At 44.4% G+C, this 26,699-nt stretch overlaps 1 protein-coding gene across 1 annotated transcript; it reads left to right on the plus strand.

The window, feature by feature from the left end:
* Positions 1-4,283: 4,283 nt before the first annotated feature.
* On the plus strand, positions 4,284-24,781 carry LOC137536863 (oocyte zinc finger protein XlCOF22-like). The gene is made up of 6 exons (XM_068259048.1): positions 4,284-4,330; positions 16,008-16,095; positions 17,085-17,252; positions 17,372-17,506; positions 17,635-17,908; positions 21,999-24,781. The coding sequence occupies exons 1-6, from the start codon at positions 4,284-4,286 to the stop codon at positions 23,597-23,599; spliced, it is 2,313 nt and encodes a 770-aa protein (XP_068115149.1). The 3' UTR covers positions 23,600-24,781.
* The last annotated feature ends 1,918 nt before the right edge of the window (positions 24,782-26,699 follow it).

The following is a 26,699-nucleotide window of genomic DNA, read 5'->3' on the forward strand; positions in this document are numbered from 1 at the left end:
AGTCCTCAGGAACGAAATCTGAGAGGCAGAGAAGGAGGTATGGTAATAGGATACAAGGGCGGGTCAGACGGGTGAAAGAAGCGTGTTTTTCTGGGCACAGTGCCGCTCTATCTCTGTTTTCCATACCTGGGCATCCTGGACGCCTGTAGCTTTCTCTACCCTTCACTTACACCTTCCCAGTGAGGTGCCTCCTCATCTCGCCATTGGGACTGCGTTAAGTCACTTCTTTCCAGGAATCCTGGTCAGTGGATTTTCTTCTATCCTACTTGTACAGCATCGGCCTCACTGCTTTCATGTGGTCGCCACATACAGCGGGGGTGTGGCCGCAGACGTTTTTGGGCTCCCCCCACCTTATGCGGCAACCGCAGATTCTCCAGTCCGGCTCGGAAGTTTCAGCACCTGGCCCACCCTATAAGACGACACCCGGTGTATAAGTAGTCTTATACGCCAGAATATACAGTAAATAGTTTGCAGTCATTAACATAGGATGTGCAGAGATGTGTGAGCTTTGCATTATGGGTTTTGTTTGTACAATTCTTTGTAAGAAAATCTTTCTAGTCTAATAAACAGAATTTAAAGTGTGCCTGAGATGCGAACTTAAGAAAGAAAAGATACATACCTGGGGCTTCCTCCAGCCCCCTCCAGGTTTATCGCTCCCTCGCCATCACCTCCACCTCCTTCTTCATCTGCAACTGGCCCCAGTAAATCGTTCAGTCGGTGCATGCGCTATCCGGACGCGCACACTCCCCGTCTCGCTTCCAACACCTGAAGCGTTCTGTGCCTGTGCAGTAGTACTGCGCATTCGCAGAACGCTTCTGGCGATGGGGGTGCACGTGACCGGACCATGTATGCGCAGTGGGCCCTGGACTGGAGTACTTTCCAAGGCCAATTGCAGAAGAACGAGGAGGTGGAGGAGGATGGCGAGGGAGCATGTGTTACCCTATTTCAATGCAAGAGGCCACAAATTAAATGAAAATCTATGGAGATTTTCACACCATGGGCTTGATTCACTAAACCGTGATAACTCAAATATCATACCTTATGTCACAGGAGCCCTAGTGGCTGACCGCACTTAGCCTTCTAAACGGTGCCAGCGCACAGATCGTGCGAACTCTGGTCGCAGTCAATGCGCAGGAACCGTTAAGAATTAGCCGCAGACAACTCGGAAGGGAGCCTGTGAGACACGGGTGATTACAACTTCACCCACTGGTTCAGAGTAAACTGCCACCACCGCGGTTACCATGGGACCGTGGAGCCCACTAACTGACTGACTAGTCCTGCGAATAAAACGGTTAAACACACGGTATTCTGTCTAGCCAACAACAAACAAACAGTAGCGTATCTTCAGAGACCCGGGATCAGTTCTGTGTGTGCTGATAAGCAGGGTAGCGGACAGTGAATGACTTGGAGAAAGTCGTTTATTCACGCAATATAAATAATTAATATATACAGACAATTATTAAAATCACAATTATTAAAACAGTAATAGCCAGTATAAAAAAATAAAAGAAGGGAGAAAAATACTTAGTTCCTGGAAAGATGTCCTTTTTGTGGGAAAATCAGAGTTCTGGGTTTCAATCTGAGTTCAGAGTTCAGACCAGGTGGATGCCAGCATATCCTCAAGCTGGCACCTGATGAGTTCAAGATGTTTCAGTGTGGAGGACACTGAGTTTGGCTCCTCTGCCATTCTTATGCCCCTGATTCAGTAGGAGGGAGTGAGGGCGGGCCCACACCCCCCCTTAGAACATGAGATGAGTCCTCCCCTTGTCCTGGGGGCCAGAAATCATGCCTTAACCATATATGGGCTCTATCTCACAGAACCGTACAGGTCAGGGCAGATTTATTAATAGTTTCAGGTCTGCCTCGATGTACCCAGCAGCCTGATACCAAACATGAGGGGTGGGACCCTTGTGGTATCAGCAGGGCACTTCCGAACTGCCTAACTGGCAGTCTTTCCCTCAGGATGGTCTGAAATTCCTTCAGAACCAGCGCCAGATAGGGTCAAGCCTGCTCTGTTAGTTTGGAGGGTCTGCCAGCCTGGCAACACAGAAAATATGATACATATAGCAGTTTATGGAATATGAGAGACCCCTGGGATTTATACCAGGTCATTCCCAGGCAAAGGCTCTTTGAAGTTGGCAGCAGCAAGCCACATGTCGGCTCCCTGCTGGGAAAAGGAGTCGGAGTGTCTGAGTTTCCTCACTCTAGATTGGTTCTGTCATGGTGCTTGTCACCTTATACCTGATGGATGGGCCATCAGCACAGCTTGAAGCCAGGGACTCTCCGGGGCAGATTAGGCTCAGGCTCATTAGCATATCAAAAGAGCCATCCAGCCTTTAGGATGGTGCTCTCTCTCTGCTAAGAAAAGGACTTCAGCTGCCCCTACACACTCAACCCAGATTGTATCGATTTGAAGCGCAATCGATGCAGGGAATCGAGTGCGATCGCTTTTTCTTCACGGGCGGTTCCAGGACGCGCCTGCGGCCCCGCAACCGTCCGTGACACCTTATCAAAGATATCACACCATATCAAAGTTAACATGCCTTATCAGAGTAGCAGAGCGAGCGCTACAAACTTATGCCTGCTAATTGGCAATGGCACTCGTCCTGCCCTGAGCCCCTGTGGGTTTGTAGTGCTCGCTATGCTACTCTGATAAGGCATGTTAACTTTGACTAGGTGTGATATCTTTAAAAAGGTGTGATATTTGAGTTATCACGTTTAGTAAATCAAGCCCCTAATGTGGTCGATTGCAGTGTACCGGAAGTGGCCGATCTGATGCAAGGGCTGCAGTGTGTTACTACAAGCACCACGCTTCACACACGGTGCTTGGGGTAATGGAAGTCTATGGGCAATGCAGTAAGTGTAAACGGCAGATGGTGTCGCAGCACACATGTGCGGACTTACAGGAAGCCCAGTGACGTACTTCCTGCCCAGCAGGAAGTACTTCACTGAAGAGGGGCGGCGCTATGCGTATGACCCTTTTGCCGCACTTTGCCACAGGGTCATATGAAGAAGGATGTGTGCAGTGCAGTGATCACACAGCTGGCTCCCCCACTGCACGATCACCACATAGGCATAGTGTAAAACCATCCTTAAATGGATATCATTAAAAGTAATTATTTAGGCCCAGTTTATACTTGTTGAGTTGAGTTGCGTTGCATCCCATTTTGACAAACACGACGCAATGCAACTCAACACAATGAAGTGTAAATAGAGCCTTTAAGGGAACCTAAACTGTGTAAAAAACAAGTTTCACTTACCGGGGCTTCTACCGTGCCCCTGCAGCCGCCCTGTGCCCGCGCTTCCTCTAAATGATCCTCCGGTCCTCTGCTGCACCTCAGTTTAGATTCTGGCGAGTCAGCCAGTTGATGGCGACTGCTCCTGCGCGGCCCTGCTCGATAACGCTCCCCGTCGCCAGGAGTTCCCTGCGTATGCGCAGTAGAGTTTCTGTGACGCGTTCACCTCTCTCTATGGCTGTGAGCACCCCTCACAATCATAAAAATCACTCCAGGCGGCGCAGCTCTCTCCTTTTCCTGCCCTGTACACCTGCTGGTTTGCCCTGCCTCTAGCATCCAGAGGCTTCCTTCTACCTAGGTAAGTATCTCTTTTTTGGCTGAGGTGCGCTTTGGGTTTACTTTAAAGGGTAAGTCCGAGGAACTAAAAAAAAAAAGAAATCCACTTACCTCCAGCCCCTGGAAGCCAACCAGTGTCCTCGCCGTAGCTCCGTTGGCTCCCGGTCCCCTTTGGTGCAGATTCCAGGTCTGCATCTTCCTGCACTCTGGCGTGCGGCTCACTTATTTGCGGCTTCCTCCAGCCCCTGCTAGCCATCCTGTGCCCTCGCCGCAGTTGGTGGCCCGGAGTCCCCTCCGGCGCAAGATCCCCACTGCGCCTGCGCGAGCAGCTCTCAGAGTCGCACTGACATCATCCGGGCTGTAATGCGCAGACGCAGAACTGCTGCGCCTGCGCAGTACGGTCCACATGACATCAGCGCGACTCTGAGAGCTGCTCGCGCAGGCGCAGTGGGGATCTTGCGCCGGAGGGGACTCCGGGCCACCAACTGCGGCGAGGGCACAGGATGGCTGGCAGGCGCTGGAGGAAGCCGCAAATAAGTGGATTCTTTTATTATATGTTGGTCCTGTCTGAATGGGCTAAGAAGCAAAATTATGAGAAATGTGCAGTGCACACTGCACTGCACAGCTAAAATACAGATCACGCTTGTCAGCTGTTCTCATAGTCTCCAGAAGGTGGCGATCTCAAAGACAGGAAGTTCCTGTTTGGAGACGATGCAATGGGAAGAAAGAACTCGCTGCTGGAACTGGCAGTTTAGAAGGTAATAAGATATTCTTTGCTTGCAAAACGTGCTGGAACTTGTAGTTGTACAAACAGGACACATGCTAGTAAAACATGCTGGCATTTGTAGTTCCAGGGATCTAATATTGAAATGGGACCCAGAGCATGCTGGGAATTGTAGTTGTGTTGATTACATGGAGCTTAGGGAGGTACAGTTAGTACTATTATTTGGTTGTAATAATCCTCAGTCCCCAGAATACAATGTTAGAAAGTCCCACGTGTCAACACCCTGGGGAGCAGCTGAGATTTTCCAGGTGGATGAGGAGGGAATTTTGAGGGCATAGCCAAGAGGTCCATAATAATAAAGTGTGGCATATTTGAGGTCAGTCTTGCTGACATACAGTCCAGTATGCTGGACATACACTTTACAACACTGAGGCAGGGAACACGCATGTCTTTCAGGTTTCTGCACAGGTTTTTCTTCGTAGGTTTTCTGCACACCTGGGGCTTGATTCACAAAGCGGTGCTAACTGTTAGCACGCCTGTGAAAACCCCCTTAGCACGTCTAAACAAGCTTTTCGCGCATAAAACTTTACGCGCGCAAAACTTTATGCGCGTACTGCACAGAGCACAGGGCGCACCGCGCGAAGTGCCCATTAAAGCCTATGGGACTTAGCGCGCGTAAAACTTTACGCGCGCAAAGTTAGCGCACGATCTGATTGAGAAATCCGGTGCTAACCTACTTAGCACCCTGGTTAGCGCGTCTAAAGACTTTAGACGTGCTAAGTAGGTTAGCACCGCTTTGTGAATCAAGCCCCAAGTGTGTTTCTAAGCAGAAAAACACGCATGTTTTTTAACAGCAGCTAGAGATAGAGATTACTGACACAATGTGCAGAATCATGATGCAGAATGTCAGTTTTTTCTGAATAAAGCATTAAGTGTGAACTAGCCCATTGATTAACATCAGTTCTCAGTTTTTCTGTGCAGAAAACGCACATGAAAACAGTATTTTCCGTGCCTAAGGGAAATAGTAGCAGGAGCAGAGCGAAGCACACTGAGGGAGGGGGTACCAGGGGCAGAGAGGAGCACACTGAGGGAGGGGGTACCAGGAGCAGAGGGGAGCACACTGAGGGAGGGGGTACCAGGGGCAGAGAGGAGCACACTGAGGGAGGGGGTACCAGGGGCAGAGAGGAGCACACTGAGGGAGGGGGTACCAGGAGCAGAGGGGAGCACACTGAGGGAGGGGGTACCAGGAGCAGAGGGGAGCGCACTGAGGGAGGGGGTACCAGGAGCAGAGGGGAGCGCACTCAGGGAGGGGGTACCAGGAGCAGAGGGGAGCACACTGAGGGAGGGGGTACCAGGAGCAGAGGGGAGCACACTGAGGGAGGGGGTACCAGGAGCAGAGGGGAGCACACTGAGGGAGGGGGTACCAGGAGCAGAGGGGAGCACACTGAGGGTGGGGATACAGGAGCAGAGGGGAGCACACTGAGGGAGGGGATACCAGGAGCAGAGGGGAGCACACTGAGGGAGGGGATACAGGAGCACAGGGGAGCACACTGAGGGAGGGGATACAGGAGAAGAGGGGACCGCACTGAAGCAGGAGCACCAGGTGCAGAGGGGAGCACACTGAGGGAGGGGATACAGGAGCAGAGGGGAGCACACTGAGGGAGGGGATACAGGAGAAGAGGGGAGCACACTGTGGGAGGGGATACAGGAGCAGAAGGGAGCACAGTGAGGGAGGGGATACAGGAGAAGAGGGGAGCACACTGAAGCAGAAGCACCAGGTGCAGAGGGGAGCACACTGAGGGAGGGAATACAGGAGAAGAGGGGAGCACACTGAGGGAGGGGATACAGGAGCAGAGGGGAGCACACTGAGGGAGGAGCCGAGGGGAGCACACTGAGGGAGGGGATATAGGAGCAGAGGGGAGCACAGTGAGGGAGGGGATACAGGAGAAGAGGGGAGCACACTGAAGCAGGAGCACCAGGTGCAGAGGGGAGCACACTGAGGGAGGGGATACAGGAGAAGAGGGGAGCACACTGAGGGAGGGGATACAGGAGCAGAGGGGAGCACAGTGAGGGAGGAGCCGAGGGGAGCACACTGAGGGAGGGGATATAGGAGCAGAGGGGAGCACAGTGAGGGAGGGGATACAGGAGAAGAGGGGAGCACGCTGAAGCAGGAGCACCAGGTGCGGAGGGGAGCACACTGAGGGAGGGGATACAGGTGCAGAGGGGAGCACACTGAGGGAGGGGATACAGGAGCAGAGGGGAGCACACTGAGGAAGGGAATACAGGAGCAGAGGGGAGCACACTGAGGGAGGGGATACAGGAGCAGAGGGGAGCACACTGAGGAAGGGAATACAGGAGCAGAGGGGAGCACACTCAGGGAGGGGATACAGGAGCAGAGGGGAGCACAGTGAGGCAGGAGCACCGGGTGCAGAGGGGAGCACACTGAGGGAGGGGATATCAGAAACACATTTATGGAGGGAGTACAACAATGTATGTGTGTAATCATATCTAGAAGCACACAGATCAGTGTGACAAATGCAGCTGTGAGTAGTCCTAGTGCAATTAGCTGCTGGTATTATAATAGCACTATCTTTCATCGTCTTTATCTCTTCTCCCTCCTCTCACTCCTCTCTTTTTTCCCCTCCATAAAACACCATTCCTGTTTTTGCCATGTAGAATATTGAGACAGTACTCATCTAATCTAATCTACAATAACCAGTCTTTTTAATCCTTCATGTGAGGCATATGCAATGTATCCCTATCTGAATATAGTCCAGTGTCCTAAAGCCCAAATATTTATCAAATATAAAACAGTGCAATTATAGTCCGTTCAATATAAGACATTTCTCAATAAATTCCCAAAAGTATGTTCTTTCACAGCCTGATACTCTCAGATAGGACAGCCTCCACCACACCTGTTGTACAGGACTCATGGTCCACTAAGACCCACTGGCGGGTCAGAAGCAGCCTTTGGACAGTTCCTGGGTCACCCCCCACCTCCCTGGTGATCTTTGTTTTCCTCCAATGTCAGTCACTTCGCTATTTCAGCATAATATTTCCATTACCTCAATAAAAAGCTTCTCATAGCGTAAAACTGCCTTACATTTATTAAGTTCTTAAAGTTCTAAATCTAAAATTCAATACCTAGTTCTCCTTGCAACAGGAAACAAGATCACTAATCCAAAAGAAATCGCTGATTTATTTAGTGACTATCACTATGGTCTTTATAATGTTAAACCAGGGCTGTGGAGTCGGTACAAAAATCTTCCGACTCCTTAGTTTGTGAAACCAAGACTCCGACTCCGGGTACCCAAAATGGCCCCGACACCGACTCCTTAGTCTAAGTCTTAACAGGGCTGTGGAATTTGTACAAAAATCACCCGACTCCGACTCCTCAGTTTATGAAATCAATGACTCCGACTCCGGGTGCCCAAAATTGCTCCGACTCCAACTCTGACTCCACAGCCCTGCTTTAAACTGGACCCCAATACTCCCCAACCCAATCAACAAGTAATAGATATATTTCTTTCTAAACTGAAATTACCATCAATATCTCCTTCCCAACAGTCTTTTAATAAAGAAATCTCACTAACAGAAGTTATTGATACTATTAAATCAGCTCCACTAGGTAAAGCACCAGGACCCAACGGATACTCGAATGAGTTTTATAAATGTTTAAATCTTTCTATTGCACCCCATCTCTCCCAAGTATTTAACGAATTTAAGAGGTCAGGCATCATCCCAGAGGAATATTTACATGCAACAATCAGTGTGTTACCTAAGGCTGGCAAAGACACCTCAACACCTGCTGGTTTCAGACCCATATCGTTGCTAAATGTGGACATCAAGCTGTATTCTGAAATATTAGCCAAACGCTTATTAGACATCCTCCCGCATTTGATACACCTGGATCAAGTAGGGTTTTTTAAAGGCAGAGTAGCCAGAGACGGCAACAGTAGAATAGTAAATCTGTTGGCTTATTTTGATTCCTGTCAAACGCCTTCTCTGCTCCTTACATTGGATGCTGAGAAGGCGTTCGACAGGGTTCATTGGAGGTTCTTGAAACAAACATTGCTTAAATTTGGATTTGAAGGGGATATTATTAAAGCAATTATGGCACTTTATGCGATTCCCTCTGCAAAGGTTAATGCAGCAGGGTTCTTATCGAAAACATTTTAGGTCTCTAACGGAACTCGGCAGGAATGTCCCTTGTCTTCACTTATTTTCGTATTAATAAGAAAAACTTTAGCAGAATCGATTAGAGCCAATAAAAAGATACAAGGAGTTGTTATCGGCGCGACTAATCATAAAATCGGTCTCTTTGGCGATGATGTTATACACTCATTGGTCAACCCTACAAGTTCTTTGGAACAAGCTTCCCTACCCTTACAGACCTCTGCAGAGATATCCTACTATAAGTTTAACCAATCACGATAACGTCTTCTGGGCATCCATATCCCACACAGAATGAAAGAAGAGATTCAAACTAAATTTTTATTCCCTTGGGCTCAAAAACATATAACTTATTTGGGCATTCAAATTCCTAACTCCCCATCTAATATTTATACAGCTAATTACTTTCCACTACTATCAGCAATGAGACAAGAGACTGCCTCTCTTGGCAAACATGAAGTATCCTGGGTAAGCAGATTGAATATATTCAAAATGTTCATTCTACCAAAAATATATTATTTTAGGACAGTTCCTTGCCCGATTAAACAATCCTTTTTTACTGAAGCAAGACAAATCCTATCTAAGTACCTGTGGAGGGGAAAGAAGCCGAGAGAAGCTTTTTCTACACTAACTACTATTAAAAAAGAAGGGGGGATAGGAGTCCCTGATCTAGAAGCATACTACTCTGCAACTATCCTCGACACCTCACGATATTGGTGGACAGATGCGAATTATAAACTTTGGTCTCAAATAGAGGAATTCAGAATTAATAAAATTCTTAAATCTATTATTATTGGTTTCCTACTGGGTTTATAACTACCTAAATCTCGAATTCCTCCTATTCAAACCACTGTTAAAGAATGGCAGAAATGTATATCTATAAACCACACTACTATAACTGATCCTCAGGTACAGATAGATATGAGGTCAATTGCATCACTGATAGGTGATGTATCCTTTTCAATTTGGGAAAAGATGGCCTTCGTTACTTAAATGATATCTTTGATGGCACAGCATTTGCAAATTTCTCTGACATCCAAGCCAAGTACAATTTACCAATGAAAAGGTTCTTCGGTGCCAATAAAAATGGAATCTTGATATTCTGGGCTTAGACAACACCGATTGGGAAGATATATTAGAGGACTTTGTGAAAACTCCTATCTCAGCTAAAGATAGATTAATTCAGGTCAAATTCCTTCACAGAACCTACTTAACACCTGTGTGTATGCATAATATATGTGACTCCCAATAGTGCACTATGCCAGAGATGTTCTACCGAGCACGGCACTTTTCTACATATGTTCTGGAGCGCTAGTAAAATGCAGGCTTTTTGGGCTGACATTTTTGCTATTATTGATGAAATTCTGGAAACTCACTTTGAGTGTACACCCGCATTAGCGTTACTAGGTCTATTACTAGGTCTAGGATCAGACGCAGGGGCGTCTCACCCACCAGGCAAGTACAGGCAGTTGCCTGGGGCAACATGAGGTGGTCAGGCGCATTCCGCCGCCGCTGCTACCGAGACCATTTTTTTTTGTTTAATATATAATATAACCTCCCGACTCCAGTGCCCGGCATGCTACCCCCATGTGCTCAGCAGTGCCTCCACCTCCATAGACGCCCCCTCCTCCCCAGCCAATAGAGCAATTAATACTGCTCTTCCTCTCCAGGCTCCTCCTTTAAAGCCGCGCCCCTTCTTCTCAGTAGACACACGGGTAAAGTGTTTACCTCGTGTGGCCCAGCCTTTAACTCCGCCCCCTATCAGTCAAACCAGGAGCCAGCGGTCAGCCAGCTTATGCCCCCGACAGTCTGACCCCCCCCTGTGTCACTGGCTGCACACAGACACTGGAGCGAGACAGCCAGGGGCCAGATGCAGACACAGAGAGAAGAATGTGATGTGTCCGTGTTGGAGCCCCCCACACAAAACAGCAACACAGCCCGGGAGCCAAGAAGTTTCTGCTCCAGAGATAAGCTGCATGCACAAGCAGAAGAGAAGGTATGCAGGCAGGCTGCTGAGAACAATTCCTGTCCTGTGTGCAGACTCCCAGTGCTGTTATAATTGCTAGAATGTGCCCTGCTCTTTTAATTCTAGAGTTTTCTTTAAAAGCTGGTAAGGCTGTAGGCTGGTAAAGCTGTAAACCTGTGCTTTAGTGCTGTCTCTCCCTCTCCCCTTTCTGTCCCTTTGCCCCCTCTTTCATCTTATGCTGTCTTTCCTTTCCCCTCTCTGTTCCTCTGCACTCTCTTCCATCTGATGTTGTCTCTCCCTCCCCCTCTCTGTTCCTCAGCCCCCCTCTTTCATCTTATGCTGCCTCTCCCCCTCTTCTTTTTCCCTCTGTCCGGATTACATGTATTTTCTGGTGAAACGCTTCCGCATTACGATTATTTTCAGACATAACGTTTCCCCATTCCAATTATTTTCTGGTGAAACGATTCCACATTACGATTATTTTCTGACAAAGCGCTGCCGCCTTACAATTGATTTCTGGTGAAAAAATGCTGCTGCAATAAGTGTATTTTCTGGTCAAACACTGCCACATTACAATTATTATCTGACGAAACGCTGCCGCAGTATGATTATTTTCTGGTGAAACGATGCTGCATTTCCGATTATTTTCCACAGGTTTTCTAGCCTGGAGTGACAAAATGGCTAGAGGCACCCCTGATCAGACGTGTAGTAAATATGCACAATATTTAATCCGTATATGATGCTTTTATGCACGTAAGGAAATTTTAAGAGTATGGAAAGGTGATGCTTTACCATCCATTAACCACTGGAAGCGTACTATCAATGTCGCCCTCCTCTTATACCAAATGACATACAAAAACCATAACTGTCCACAACGGTTCCACAAAATATGGGCACCATGGTATAATAATGTTATGACGGCTGGTTCCAATTTGAAACCTTAATTCTCTTTTTCCCTTAAAGGGATACTGTAGGGGGGTCGGGGGAAATGAGCTGAACTTACCCGGGGCTTCTAATGGTCCCCTGCAGACATCCTGTGTTGGCGCAGCCACTCACCGATGCTCCGGCCCCGCCTCCAGTTCACTTCTGGAATGTCTGACTTTGAAGTCAGAAAACCACTGCGCCTGCACGCCCGTGTCCTCGCTCCCGCTGATGTCACCAGGAGTGTACTGCGCAGACACAGACCATACTGGGCCTGCGCTGTGCGCTCTTGATGACATCAGCGGGATCGAGGACACGGCAACGCAGGCGCAGTGGTTTTCAGACTTGAAAGTCTGAAATTCCAGAAGTGAACCGGAGGCGGGGCCGGAGCATCGGTGAGTGGCTGCGCCAACACAGGATGTCTGCGGGGGACCGTTAGAAGCCCCGGGTAAGTTCAACTCATTTTCCTCTGACCCCCCTACAGTATCCCTTTAAGCTTTATACTAGAACATAGGTATTAAGAACGTCTACATGCTATGTCCGGGGGTGGGCTCAGAGTCTCTTTTTATTTCTTCTTTTTCTCTTTCTCTCTTCCCTTCCTTGCTTTTCTTCCTTCTGTTCTTCCAACAGCGTTGTCCTCCTAATTCATAAGCATACTTGATACGGTTGACCAACATTCCAAGGTATATGGCCCAATTATCCGGTGTTTGTTATGTATTCTGCCTACCTGCGTTACTTTCATATATATTTAATGTACAGTAACTTTTTATGTAAGTACTACTGTTGCATATTCCTGTTGATATGGCATTGTTAATTATAAAGATGTTATATCATTCCTGTGACCTCCTGCTTGTAGGAGAACATTGCTGTTTCTCTGTACTGTTCTTTTTATGTTCAATAAAAAAATATATATATTACAGCCTGGGAATATGATTTGGGGACTAGAATATCCTTGCAACAGGTGAAAAGTGCACTAAATTGAGCTTCTATATTATCCAAATGCATGTCACACTAGGAATTACTCCCAAAAATTTTGATGAAGTGGTATATAACACGTAGAAAACTGGCAGCTTTTGACCCCACTCAATATCACCTTTGTTGGAGAACTGCGGTATGGTTGGCACTTTGTTACACATACTTTGGGAGTGCCCTAGTATTCAAAAATTCTGGAAAAAAGTTCAGTTTAGAATCCAAAAGCTAACCTCCACATCTAAACCCTTTTCCCCAGAATTAGCCTTGCTCAACATAAATATTGAGGATTAGAACCTATTACATAGACCGGTAGTTTTCCATATTTTGGCAGCAGCAAGAGCATTAATAGTTTCAAATTGGAAGTTAACTGAACCCCCCCTCTCTATCACAACTGAAATGTTTGGTTGAACAGAACCTATCCTTAGAATATAAAATCAGATCACGTCTGCATAGTCCAACAACCTCTTCATTCTCCCACCTTGGTCAGATGGGAAAAAGATTATTTAATCATCAACTCAGCCCTGGGTAAATACTTAAAGGGGAACTTCAGCCTAAACAAACATACTGTCATTAAGTTACATTAGTTATGTTAATTAGAATAGATAGGTAATATAATTTTTTACCCACCCTGTTTTAAAAGAACAGGCAAATGTTTGTGATTCATGGGGGCTGCCTTCTTTATCATGGGGGCAGCCATCTTTTTGGTTGGAAGGAGGTGACAAGGAGCAGGAGACACAGTTCCAACTGTCCTGTGTCCTGATAACCCCTTCCAGCTGCACATGCTAGGCTTCAAATGTCAAATTCAAAATGTAAGAAAAAAAAAATTGCACCAAAACAGCAGAACGAGAGCAACAACATCAGAAATCCCATCATGCTTTGCACAGCATCAGGGGAAAAAAGCCCGGGCAGTTTTCTTCTGTGCAGCTAAAAATGAGGCTTGGATAAGAGAAACAAAGTTCTGATGCTGTGAAACTGTTAAAAAAACACCAAGCCTTTTCAGTGCTGCTGAGTCGATGTTTAGTCCGGAGGTTTACTTTAAAACCAACAGCTAGCTGATAAACTAAGAAACTCAAAGAATATCGAAAAGTATAATTGAATATAATGAGACCTTCTTCCCTTACTAATAGAGAGATACATGACACGTTTAGTTACTAAATTCGGTTACACTAGGCAGTGTACTCCCACTTCTATAGGTTTTTAATAAGGCCCCTAGGCCCATCCTCAGGAATATTCACATGTGAATAACAACTCCTCTAGGAAATAAAAAAACTAGTTTATAGACCATGGGGTTTAAGGTTTTGTACTAATATAATTATCTCATCATTGGTATATGTTTTAACATGGGATTATAGAGTTAAGATATTATTCACATGTAATCGTTATGGAAATTGATCCTTGTCCCAACAACATATCCTGAAGATGTGATACACCATGCTATTATTTTGTTCTTTGTAATGAAAAATTTTAATAAAGAAAATCTAAATACACTCACATTCCGTAGACTTGATTGATAGCACAGAGATTAATTTGGATGGGCTCTGCCCAATTTCGTTGGCCACAAGCAGGCTTTGCCTTGTAGTCCCAAGTCCGGTGTAGCGGTTGTGCGCACTTCCGACACCACCGATTCACGTGGGACGCCAGCCGCATGCAGGTCTCACTGAAGAGAGACATTTCTTATATTGAACAGACTACAGTTGTACTGTTTTATATTTGAATTTAACAGTGACGTATCTTTGAACCTGTGTGGTGCTACCTCTGTCTGTTGTTTTTGCGATTGTGTGGAGAGGAGGTGCACTAGAGGAGTTCTTTTTTTTTTATTTATTTCTGGAGCAGGTTGTGTTAGCGTGCTTGTGTTTATATATTAATATCACACAACCAGAACACTGAAGATAAACTAAATAAGGAAAAGTAGATCTGAACACAACCGCACCACTCATGAATGTATACAAAATAATCCATCTTTATTCAATACTAAAAAGTCAGTTAGAACAATTAAAAACTAAGTAACGGGTGGTACCACTGATACAATAGGAATAGTGTAGAATGAGAATAAATAACAATAAACAGTCCACAACAGGTAGGTCAGAAGTTAAATAATGGGATAAAAATCATCGAACGTCTAAATGAGCCACAATAAAAATGCTCAATGTCCCCAGATATGCATAATTATGAGAGTAAGAAATAAACAATTATCTCCTCAATCATCATACACTCACCTAAAGGATTATTAGGAACACCATACTAATACGGTGATGGACCCCCTTTTGCCTTCTGAACTGCCTTAATTCTAAGTGGAATTGATTCAACAAGGTGCTGAAAGTATTCTTTAGAAATGTTGGCCCATATTGATAGGATAGCATCTTGCAGTTGATGGAGATTTGTGGGATGCACATCCAGGGCACGAAGCTCCCGTTCCATCACATCCCAAAGATGCTCTATTGGGTTGAGATTTGGTGACTGTGGGGCCATTTTAGTACAGTGAACTCATTGTCATGTTCAAGAAACCAATTTGAAATGATTCGAGCTTTGTGACATGGTGCATTATTCTGCTGGAAGTAGCCATCAGAGGATGGGTACATGGTGGTCATGAAGGGATGGACATGGTCAGAAACAATGCTCAGGTAGCCTTTGGCATTTAAACGATGCCCAATTGGCACTAAGGGGCCTAAAGTGTGCCAAGAAAACATCCCCCACACCATTACACCACCAGCCTGCACAGTTGTAACAAGGCATGATGGATCCATGTTCTCATTCTGTTTATGCCAAATTCTGACTCTATCAAGACTCATCAGACCAGGCAACATTTGTCCAGTCTTCAACTGTCCAATTTTGGTGAGCTTGTGCAAATTGTAGCCTCTTTTTCCTATTTGTAGTGGAGATGAGTGGTACCCGGTGGGGTCTTCTGCTGTTGTAGCTCATCCGCCTCAAGGTTGTGCGTGTTGTGGCTTCACAAATGCTTATATACCTCGGTTGTAATGAGTGGTTATTTCAATCAGTGTTGCTCTTCTATCAGCTTGAATCAGACGGCCCATTCTTCTCTGACCTCTAGCATCAACAAGGCATTTTTGCCCACAGGAGGACTGCTGCATACTGGATGTTTTTCCCTTTTCACGCCATTTTTTGTAAACTCTAGAAATGGTTGTGCGGGAAAATGCCAGTAACAAAGCAGATTGTGAAATACTCAGACCGGCCCATCTGGCACCAACAACCGTGCCACGCTCAAAATTGCTTAAATCACCTTTCTTTCCCATTCTGACATTCAATTTGGAGTTCAGGAGATTGTCTTGACCAGGACCACACCCCTTAATGCATTGAAACAACTGCCATGTGATTGGTTGATTAGATAATTGCATTAATGAGAAATTGAACAGGTGTTCCTAATAATCCTTTAGGTGAGTGTACAATGCCCTGTCTTGTTTCACCCCCTACTTATTTGTTTATTTGCACCATTGCATTGGTATCACTTCATCTTATTTCACTGTCATGTTTCACTGGTTGCATATTTGCACTATTTGTGGATTGTATGATGGTTGAGGAGATAATTGTTTATTTCTTACTCTCATTATTATGCATATCTGGGGACATTGAGCATTTTTATTGTGGCTCATTTAGATGTTCGATGATTTTTATCCCATTATTTAACTGTTTGTTACTTGCCCTATTCCAATTTTTTCTGCAGAACACTGAAGATGTTTGAGGGCCAAAATCACGTGACTGAGGGGATACTAAACTTCACCCTGGAGATCATCTTTCTGCTGACTGGAGAGGTGAGGAGGATTCTGGGAGGGTCATCTGACATCACTCTTATCTCTATCAATAAAACAGACAGCATGTCTGGGCATGGCCAAGGTAAGTCACCCATGAGCTGACCTCTAGAAGTGGTGCCTCCACTATCAGACCTCAGGGTCCCCACCAGCTCAAGGCCCAACTGCTGCTTCCTCACAGAGTTCCAGTAAGGCAGCAGTGGGCCTGGCCAGAAATACTGATGTGGCTTCAGTTTCCTGAAACAAAGGCCCCTACACCTCAGGCCTACTTCACACTGCATATTTGCAAGGAAATATCGTGTTACTATGCGGTATTCTCCATCTGGCATCCGGCCAAGCAAGAAGTGACGCTCACATCCTTTTTGGCAATCGATGACGTGCACGCAAGCTTATTTCTAAAATACGCTTCCACGCTTGCGCAATGCAGATAATTGCGGGTGGTTTTTAAAAGTGCGCATGTTAACATAGACTTATATGACTTCTGGCCTGATGCAAATTGCCGCAGGACGCCACAGGAGCCGCATGGTAACGTAGGTATTGAAGCGCGTTAGATAGGGCACTTCCGGTGCAGCGTACGGCAATGTGGGGAGTGTGAACTTCCCCATAAATATACATTAGGCTTCAGTAGCAGTACGGCAATTTGCCACACCGCACCGCCATAGTGTGAAAGGGCCATCAGAGTGAAGTAGGTAAAAGGTTTACAAAACTGAAGGACAGGATTATGGAGCAGGAGGCTAATTTGGTAGATCTTCCCATGAAGACTAAGAGCAACTTAAAATCGGAGGCACTGTAATAATGTAAGAATTAGTGTTACTTATTGACCCTAAAAGAGAATAATTCAACAAAAGATTCCATAGAGGTCTGGATTGCAAGACTGGGGATTCAGGCAGACGCTGGGAAACTGAGTGATTATTCAGACAGTGCAGTTATTTTGGAAAATAAGATGTTACAAATGCATATTGAAATTATTGATGCTTTATGTTATGAAACAGGAGTATGAAGTAGTGAAAAAGACATCCAGGGAGTTTTTGACCCCTAGTAGACCTCTCCATGGTCCTCCCACCATCTTAGTGCCTCCACCTAACCCGCTGATGCCTGAAAGAAGCAATGAGAAGATTCTAGACGTCATCTACAAGATGATTGAGCTGCTGACAGGAGAGGTGAGCAGTGCAAGGAATTATGGGGCATTACCCAGTAACAGCAATTGATGCATGTGGATAGTGTCTGTAGCATGTTTCGGGTTCCTATATGGTGTCAGGATGTCTATTTCTCCATGCAGGAGTGGCAGTATTTAGAAGGACAGAAGGACTTCTACAAGGACATCATGGAGGAGAATCAGCCTCCTAATATATCATCAGATAAGAGAAGTATCAATTGTACACAAGAGGATCGCTCCGTCCCCCACCATTATGAGGTAGGTGGGACTGAGGGTATCACAATCTAGACAAGATATCATGCTATGTAAAATTACATTCTTCTTTGTATTCTGAGTCTGTTGGTGCTCCCAACTTAAAATTGTTTGTTTTTTCTGTGTGTCTTTAGAATGAAGAATGTATAGATTACAATATGGAGGTCAAAGAAAAGTTGGTTGAGAGGCATGATCAGCTGTCTGGGGAGAAGGATGGAATGATGACAATTAAAATGGAAGAAGAGATCTATGTGAGGTGTGATCAGCAGTCTGTGGAGGAGGAAAAAATGATGACAATCAAAAAGGAAGAAGAAGAGATATATGTAAGGGGTGGTCAGCCATCTACAGAGGAAAGGGAAATAATATGGTCAATTAAAGAGGAGGAATGCCATCTGGATATCAGCACAAGTGAGTAGTAAATCTTCGCTGCAGAAACATTTATTTGATTGCAAGTAGATGTGGAGACTAAAAGTGAGTTAATGTTGAAGGCCAATGAAAGTGTACCTGAGGCGACATGCTGAGATAAACATGTGTATGTACAATGCAAACCATATTAATAACCAATCCGTTTTACTTGCTCTATTTTGGTGCCTGAAAGAGTTAATTTTTAGGCATGGAAGTGGCAACTTGTTGGGAATATAGTAAACATCACTGATAAGCTAATTACAGCCATAAACGTTTTCCAGGCAGAATACAACTTCTGAGAGCTGAGGGAGATACAATACATGAACTATTGGCTTTTTTTCTAACTCTGGGACACGTATTAGGCTGCTACTGAGCACAGGCAACACAATATGCAGTCTACTTTATAAATATTTAAATATAAATTAAAACCATGGAATATCTGAAAAAAAGGTCATTTTTAGGAGTAGGAGGATAAATACAATTGTTTATCTCATCAGTATATTTTCACCTCGGGTTCACTTTTTAAGAACAGGATCTGTTATAAGGTTTGTGCATACAACATCCCATCTCTCCTAGTGAAACATTTACTCCAAAATAAGGGCAATGTCACTTGCAAAATGGTGGTTTCTAGAGGTTGCGCAAATATAGGACCCACGGATGCTTATTGTGTCAAACTGGCATTCCAAACACATAAAATACCAGCAATGGTTTGCTTATTGGGCATGACCCAGTTTAGTATGTAAGTTATGTGGTAAGTGGCTAGAGTTAGGCAGGAGTAGGTGGGAGAGGTTAGGGCTAGTTACAGGTAATGTGGGTGAGGTTAGAGCTAGTTATGAGAAAGGTGGAGGAGGTTAGAGCTAGGCAGGGGAGTAGGTGGGGGAGGTTAGAACTAGTTACAAGTAATATGTGGGAGGGTACAGCTTGGTAGGGAGTAGGTGGGGAAGTTTAGAGCTAGTTACGGGTAGTGTGGGGGAGGTTAGAGCTAGTTATGGGTAATGTGGAAGAGATTAGAGCTAGTAATGGGTAATGTGGGGAAGGTTAGAGATAGTTACGTGTAAGTTGCTGGAGTGAGGTTATGAGTAATGTGGGTGAGGAAAGAGCTAGGCATGGAGTAAATAGGTGGGTTAGAGCTAGTTATGAGTAAGGTGGGGAAGGTTAGAGCTAGTTATGAGTAAGGTGGGGAAGTTTAGAGCTAGTTATGAGTAAGGTGGATAAGGTTAGAGCTAGTTACGGGTAAGGTGGGGGAGGTTAGAGCTAGACAGGGAGTAGGTAGGAGGGTTAGAGCTAGTTTTGAGTAAGGTGGGGAGGTTAAAGCTAGGTAGGAAGCAGGTGGGGGAGGTTAGTGCTAGTTACTGGTAATGTGGGGAGGTTATCGGTAGTTACTGGTAATGTGTGGGAGGTTAGACTAGCTATGGGTAAGGTAGTGGAGAGTACAGGTAGTTACGGATAATGTGGGGGAGGTTAGAGCTAGCTACTGGTAAGGGGGTGGAGGTTAGAGCTTGTTACAGGTAATGTGGTGGAGGAGGTTAGAGCTAGCAACAGTTAAGATAGGGGAGGTTAGAGCTAGGTAGAGAGTAGGTGGGTGAGGTTAGTGCTAGTTATGGGTAAGGTGGGGGAGGTTAGAGCTAGCTACAGGTAATGTGGCGGAGGTTAAAACTAGTTATGGGTGGGGGAGGGAAGTCGGAGCTAGGTAGGGAGTAGGTGGGGGAGGTTAGAGCCAGATATTGTAATGTGGGGTGGGGTGGGGGGGATTAGAGCTAGTTATGGGTAAGATGAGGGAGGTAAGAGCTAGGCATGAAGTTGGTAGGTTGGCTAGAGCTAGTTACAAGTAAGGTGGGGGAGGTTAGAGATAGGTAAGGAGTAGGTGGGGAGGTTAGAGCTAGTTACGGGTAAGGTGGAGTAGGATAGAGTTGAGCAGGGAGTAGGTAGGTGGGTTGAGTTAGAGTTGTAGCCGACAGTATGCGCGTGTGTACGCGCTGTCGGCGGACTGATAAGGCTGTTTCTGAATGATCCGTACACGCGCTTACTGTCCGCTAAAGACCGCCCAGCGGGAGGTTCCGGCGGACCCGTAGTTTCCTTTTGTAGTGCGTGTGTAAGCACCTATAGCCTCAATCTCAGACCTCTGGGTACACATTAACGTCCACATTCCCATAGTAAAAGTCTAACTTCCCTGCGTCCCACTTTAACCCCTCCACTCTATGCCTATATATCCACCCACTGTCCTGTGACTAACTCTTAAGCTCAGGGAGGTAACAGTTGGCAGGGAGTAGGTGGAAGCATAGGTAGGCGAGTTAGAGCTAGTTACGAGTAAGGTGGGGGATGTTAGAGCTAGGAAGGGAGTAGGTGGGGGAGGTTAGAGCTATTTACGGGTAATGTGGGTGAGGTTAGAGTATAGGTGGCCATAGATGGTACAATTTTTCAATTTTTTCAATTAGAAAATTTAGTTCGATTATTCCGTTAGATCGAATATAAAAATCTTTCCAGCATGTGCGATCTGATTTTTCTCTCAAAAACGGGATAATCGTTCAAATTTCTTGATCGAAAAAAAATATTTTCAACTTTCATTCGATTTGACCATTTAGATCGAATAAACGGGATAACCGAACGTTTTTATTGTACCATGTATGGCCACCATAAGTTATGGGTAAGGTAGGGGAGGGTAGAGCTAGGCAAGGAGTAGGTGGGCAGAAGGGTTTATGTTCAGCACAAGGACAGCCATCACAGTCTGATATGAAATCTGCTTTGTTGAGGTGCAAATCAAACTGAAACAATGACCCTTTCAACCTTATCAGCAGTGTTTCCTCAGCCAGATAGAATAGTTTTGCCTTCTAGTTACTTTTCAGTGCTGAATTCAACTAGCTGTTCCACAAGCTCCTTTGCATAGCTAGCAAAGCTAGTTATATATAGATATAGATATATTACACTTTCTCTGGATATAAACAGGAGGGGACTGCATAAAATGTAAAGATATGACAATTACTCTAATTACTCTATGTGCCTATGTTCATGTTTAAAAATTGCAGACCTTAAACTTTAAATGGATATGAGACTCAGCTTTATGTTACTAATATTCAATTTACCAGGAGTAGTACACATAAAATTAATTGACATAAGTTTATGTTCAGTTCAGGTTTGTTCTAATGCTTCCATTCCCTGAAATATGTTCCACCACTTGAAACCAATGCAATGGAGGGAGGTTCCTGGGGATTATAGCTTTTGGGCGGATTAAGCATATGTTGTATATCTGTATTTTAACTCTGTATGGCCTCAGTTCACTAAGCATTACCGTAATGCAGAAAACAGCTGATTTTACCTAACCTCTTCCCAAATTCCAATTCACTAAACCGTTTACCACACAGAAAATTGAAATTACGCACTAGTGAGGTAAATTACCAACTTGTGTGGTAAAAGCCTCAAGAAATGTCTAGAAATGGCAATTCACAAAGATTTCGGTAAATCAAAAAAAAGTGTTCAGTAATTTTCTCCAGCAATTAGCAGCCGATAACTCACTCTCTCCATGTTCTCTCCATACGGTAACTTTGACAGACAGCCAATAGTGAGAGCCAGACAGCCAGTAGTGAGAGCCAGACAGCCTATAGTGAGAGCCAGACAGCCAATAGTGAGTGCTACACAGCCCTGCTTCTCATCCTGATTTGATCCGACTTAGTGGAAGGCTTTTCTGCATCCCTTTAGATGTGCATATCTGTATTCTGGCATACAGGAGAGCTCCCCCTGGTGGCTGCAGCACATCTAAAGGAATGAAGGGGATGCACTGGATAGAAAATCCTAAATTATGCACACAGCTCTCTGCCTCACCGCTGACCTGCTCCACAGCTGGTAAGTGACACTTACCGAGCAGGGCTTATTGAATTGAAGCTTGTTTGTTCGGTAAATTACCGAACTTCTACCTCATGTAAGGAAATCTTAGTGAATTTGGAAAAAAAGTGTAAAATACCGAATGCGGTATTTTACAGGCCAAAATTGTTTTATTGAACTGTCCTTACTGAATTGAGAACCTATATGTGTATTTTAAAGTTACTTCAGATGTTACAATGGGAATGAATGTTGTATAACTAATATCTTTTACCTCCAGATGATAATGCAGAAGATAATGGCGTCACACAATATTCTCCAGGAGGAAACCCCATTACTGGAAATACACATCACAGACTTTACCATGAGGACAGATCACCGGATCACTCTAATCCTGACCGATCACATCCTGTTACCCCAAATATACAACCAAGAGGTTATAATGCTAATAAATCACTTCATCTGTCTGATTCTTGGGAATCTTCTAGTAAATCATGTGTTCTTACTCAAAGAGGTAAAAATATATTCACATCAACTGACTGGGACAATTGTAAAATGAAATCAGTGGTTTTATCTCAGAAAAGTCACAAAGGTGAGCGGCCTTTTTCATGTTCAGAGTGTGGAAAATGCTTTACTCTGAAAGGAGATCTTGCAAGACATCAGAAATTTCACACAGGTGATCGCCCTTTTTCATGTTCAGAGTGTGGGAAATGTTTTACTCTGAAGTCAGATCTTGTTAGGCATCAGAGGATTCACACTGGTGAGCGGCCTTTTTCATGTTCAGAGTGTGGGAAATGCTTTACTCAGAAGTCTGAACTGGTTAGACATCAGAGGATTCACACTGGTGCGTGCCCTTTTTCATGTTCAGAGTGTGGGAAATGTTTTGAAAAGAAGTCCGCTCTTCTTACACACCTGAGAATTCACACAGGTGAGCGCCCTTTTTCATGTTCTGTGTGTGGGAAATTATTTAATTTGAAGGCGCATCTAATTAGACACCATATAACTCACACAGGGGAGCAACCTTTTCCTTGCTCTGAGTGTGGAAAGAGCTTTAATCGGAAATCGGCTCTTCAGAGGCACTGGAGAATTCACACAAGCAAACATAGTTTATTACTTTCAGAAAGTGGGAAATGTTTCAGTGAGATAAATCTTCTCAGACATCAGAAAGTTCATAGTGGTGAGCAACTGTTTATGTGTTTAAAGTGTGAGAAAGGGTTTACTCTGAAGGCAGACCTTCTTAACCACCAGAGAATTCACACAGATGAGCAGCCTTTTTCATGTTCACAATGTGGGAAATGTTTTATTCTGAAGTCGGACCTTCTTAGCCACCAGAAAATACACAGAGGTAAGCGGCCTTTTTCATGTTCAGAGTGTGGGAAATGTTTTACTCTGAAGTCAGATCTTCTTAGACACCAGAGAATTCACACAGGTGAGCGGCCTTTTTTATGTTCAGAGTGTGGGAAATGTTTCACTCTTAATGGGAACCTCCTTAAACACCAGAAGAAGCGCCATAAGGATAAGTTAATGAAGCTCCCTAATCCTGCGGAAACATCTGATAAATCACTTAGAGTTGCTCCAGATGTTCTTTCAAGTTGTGATGATTACAATAAGTCACCTGATGAACCAGCTGTTGCGGATAATCTTGGCAAATTGTGTACGCTTACAGAAATATATGGTAAGATGTTACCTTCATCCGAATGTGATCCCTCGACTCACACCAAAAAGGTGGTCCACCCTTTTCATGTTCAGAGTGTGGGAACAGTTTTACTCGGAAATTCAAGCTTCTCACCCATCAGTGATCCCATACAGGCGAGCAGCCCTTCTCATGTTCTGAGTGTGGGAAATGTTTCAGCGAGAAAATACTTCTTTATGAACATGTAATTATTCATACTGGCCAGCACCCTTATTTTTAATTGGTTCTGACTATGGAAAATGCTTGAATCGGAAATCAACTCTTCAGAGGCACCAGAGGATTCACACAAGCCAACATTTGTTTCAGTCTATGGAGTGTGGGAAGTGTTTTAATAAGCAAATACTACTTCATCGGCATCAGAAGATGTATACTGGTGAGAATCTTTTTTTCGTGGTCAGAGTGTGAGAAACCGTGTACTATGCAGTCAAATCTTCGAAGGCACCAGAGAACTCGCACAGGGGAGTGGTTTTGTTTTTTGTTTTTTTCAGAGTATGGGAAGTGCTTCACTCTTAAAGTGTATCAGAGATGAACTTTTATTTATTGCATAATTGTGTTCCTTACATATAGTTTATAGGGCATTCCTCAAGCCAAATCTTTTTTTTCTTTTTTTAATACTAATTCCCTATAAACTAAACAAGCCTCGCCCACAGCTTCTCCAAAACGCAAAAGCACTTAGACCCATTTAGCAAGTGCTTATGGGAACTCAGTCTGGGCAGGAGGAGGAGGTTACTAGCCAGAGATTTTATAGGCAGAGGGGAGGGGGGAGTGAATTTTTCACAGGCTGAGGAGTGGAGATGCAGTTGCAGATTACCTGTGTAATAATGACAAAGAGAGCATGGCTGCTCTCATTGTATCACAGGAATAAATAATCATATTCTGTTGAAGCTGTATGCAGCCAGATTTGCTGTGTAAACTATCTAAACTTTAGATAAGATATATAAACAAGTTACTTGTTATTGTTAGTTTTTCATCTCGAATCCGCTTTAACAGAAACTTTATTAAACACCAGAGAACTCACACCGGTGAGCGTTAAGCAGGCCATAGACTTATAGATTGCCACCTGATGTACTTACCATACACAGCACACAGCACATTGATGTTCAATAGATTTCCGCTGTGAATCTATTAAAAATGTTGATACATTTTAAAAGACCACTCCAGCAAAAAAAAAATAAGCAGTAAAAATCTGACAGAACTGACAGGTTTTGGACTAGTCTATATCCTCATGGGGCAGTCTCAGGGTTTTCTTTGTTTTCAAAAGCATTTCCTGAACAGCAGTTTAACTGCCAAAATAGTAAGATGATATCAGCCAGACTCCCTAATCACTTTCACACTATTATGTTAGTTAGACTTGGCAAATGCTTTAGAAAACAAAGAAAACACTGAGAGTCCCCATGAGGATATGGACTAGACCAAAAAATGTCAGTTCTGTCAGATTTTAACTGCTTACTTTTTTTTTTTTTTTTTTTTTTTTTTGCTAGAGTGGTCCTTTAATAATTCAGAATTATTTACATGTCTCTGACCATCTGTATTGTTGGGTCAGTTCTCCTGTATGTTATTTGGTGGGTGTATAAAATGTCCAGGGGATGGCTTAGCAGTTATGTTAGAAAATATAGAGCAGATTTATAATGGGATTATAATTTTGTTGCAGCCCCCCTCCGCCCCCCTCACCTTCCTATACACACTTGACCACATAAATTGAGGGTCAGTGTGACGTTGTGTGTAGTCTATCATGTCAGGCCTTCCCCAACCCCTCCACACTGCAGCCCCATCCCAACATCTCTGGGTAATTAGCAAAATGTCAATCACCAAACTCTTTCTGAGACCATTACACTGGAGGAGACTGTCTACAATACACTACGTCTGCATTGTTGATGTACGAGATTCGTTGAATATAGGAGTTACAGTGACCACATATCCTGGTTCCTGTGTTAATAAAATTATATTTGCATTACTTCATGTAGCTGTTGTGTTTTTTGTGTTTCAATGTTTTTTCATGCTCTGAGCTCCCCAACCTGGTTAGTTGTTCAGCCAGTACCCATCCTTCAAGAGAGCGACCAAGCCAAGATAGATCATGGGATCACAGTTTGTCATCTCCACCCGCCCGTTTCGGTTAGTTGCCCTAACTAGGAACCTGATTTTGTGAGTACCTTTCTTCCTTTACTACGCCAAAAATAATCATGGTTTATTGCACCATCTGCACTTGCGTCTCTGGCCTTGATTCATTAGCCATACTGCGCTGAAAAAGCCGGAGTTAAATCTTCTTACGTGCACTAATGACATTAGCGTGACTTAATTACTGGCAGCATAGCATGCGCTCCTTAGCAACGGCTGATCCTTGATTTTTGGCGATCGTGATACTTCACTAGTGCAGCCGCTACTAGGTTAATTAACTATTGCGCGGCATTTACAAGGATCGGCTGGTGCTAAGGAATGCATGTTATACTGCAAATAGCATGCCCGCGCTATATTTAAGTTGTGGTAATGCGGAGCAGTGCTTTTCAGCGCTGCTAGATTTGGATGCAGACGGCACCACCATAGACTGTAAAAGGAATTACATCTATAGCGGCGCTCAGTGAGTAACGTCAGTGCCGTCAGAAGGCGGAGTCGAAGTTGCTTTTAAAACACAATAATTCGGCCTCCAGCAATCTCTGGAAGTTGAATTATATCATTCCCCCACTATCTATGGCGGCCTGGAGGGTGAATAGTAATTAACACGGCCGGAAACTTGTGCAGCAGCAGGATCAGCCATATACTGGCTGTGTCCTGCGCCCAAGAAGATTTAACTTGCGCTGTTACAGTGCGGTAATGTTAATGAATCAAGGCCTCTGTGTTCTTTTTTTTTTAAAGGTTCCACGTCATCTCCGCCCCCCAGATGTTCAAAAAATATTGGTTAAAGACTTCAATGAATATAACGTAATGAAAAAAGTGCTTACGTTTTACAATAATTATGTATAAATGATTTAGTTAGTGTTTGCTCATTGTAAAATCTTTCCCTGTTTTACATTCTGACATTTATCACATGGTGACATTTTTACTGCTGGCAGGTAATGTTTGTGGAAGGAGATGCTGCTTGCTCTTTTGGCAGTTGGAAACAGCTGTTATTTCCCACAATGCAACAAGGCTCCCACAGTGTGATGTCAGCACCTCAGTGCCATGAGGCGCTGAAATCACACTGTGGGAGGGATTTCACCACAATATCCGCCATGCAGAGACCCCAAAGTATGTGCCTTTATATTTGTTGAGAAGCCCTTCCTGCACCCATATATAATTGTGGTGTTGTCTGGT

Source organism: Hyperolius riggenbachi, chromosome 10 (genome assembly GCF_040937935.1).
Source record: "Hyperolius riggenbachi isolate aHypRig1 chromosome 10, aHypRig1.pri, whole genome shotgun sequence".
Taxonomy (NCBI): domain Eukaryota; kingdom Metazoa; phylum Chordata; class Amphibia; order Anura; family Hyperoliidae; genus Hyperolius; species Hyperolius riggenbachi.

Bases quoted from the DNA above. Each gene is read 5' to 3' on its own strand.
- LOC137536863 (XM_068259048.1), top strand. From the start codon at position 4,284: ATGCAATGGGAAGAAAGAACTCGCTGCTGGAACTGGCAGTTTAGAAG. The intron at 17,253-17,371 runs GTGAGCAGTGCA...TTCTCCATGCAG, and splicing joins TTGAGCTGCTGACAGGAGAG to GAGTGGCAGTATTTAGAAGG. The intron at 17,909-21,998 runs GTGAGTAGTAAA...TTTTACCTCCAG, and splicing joins CCATCTGGATATCAGCACAA to ATGATAATGCAGAAGATAAT.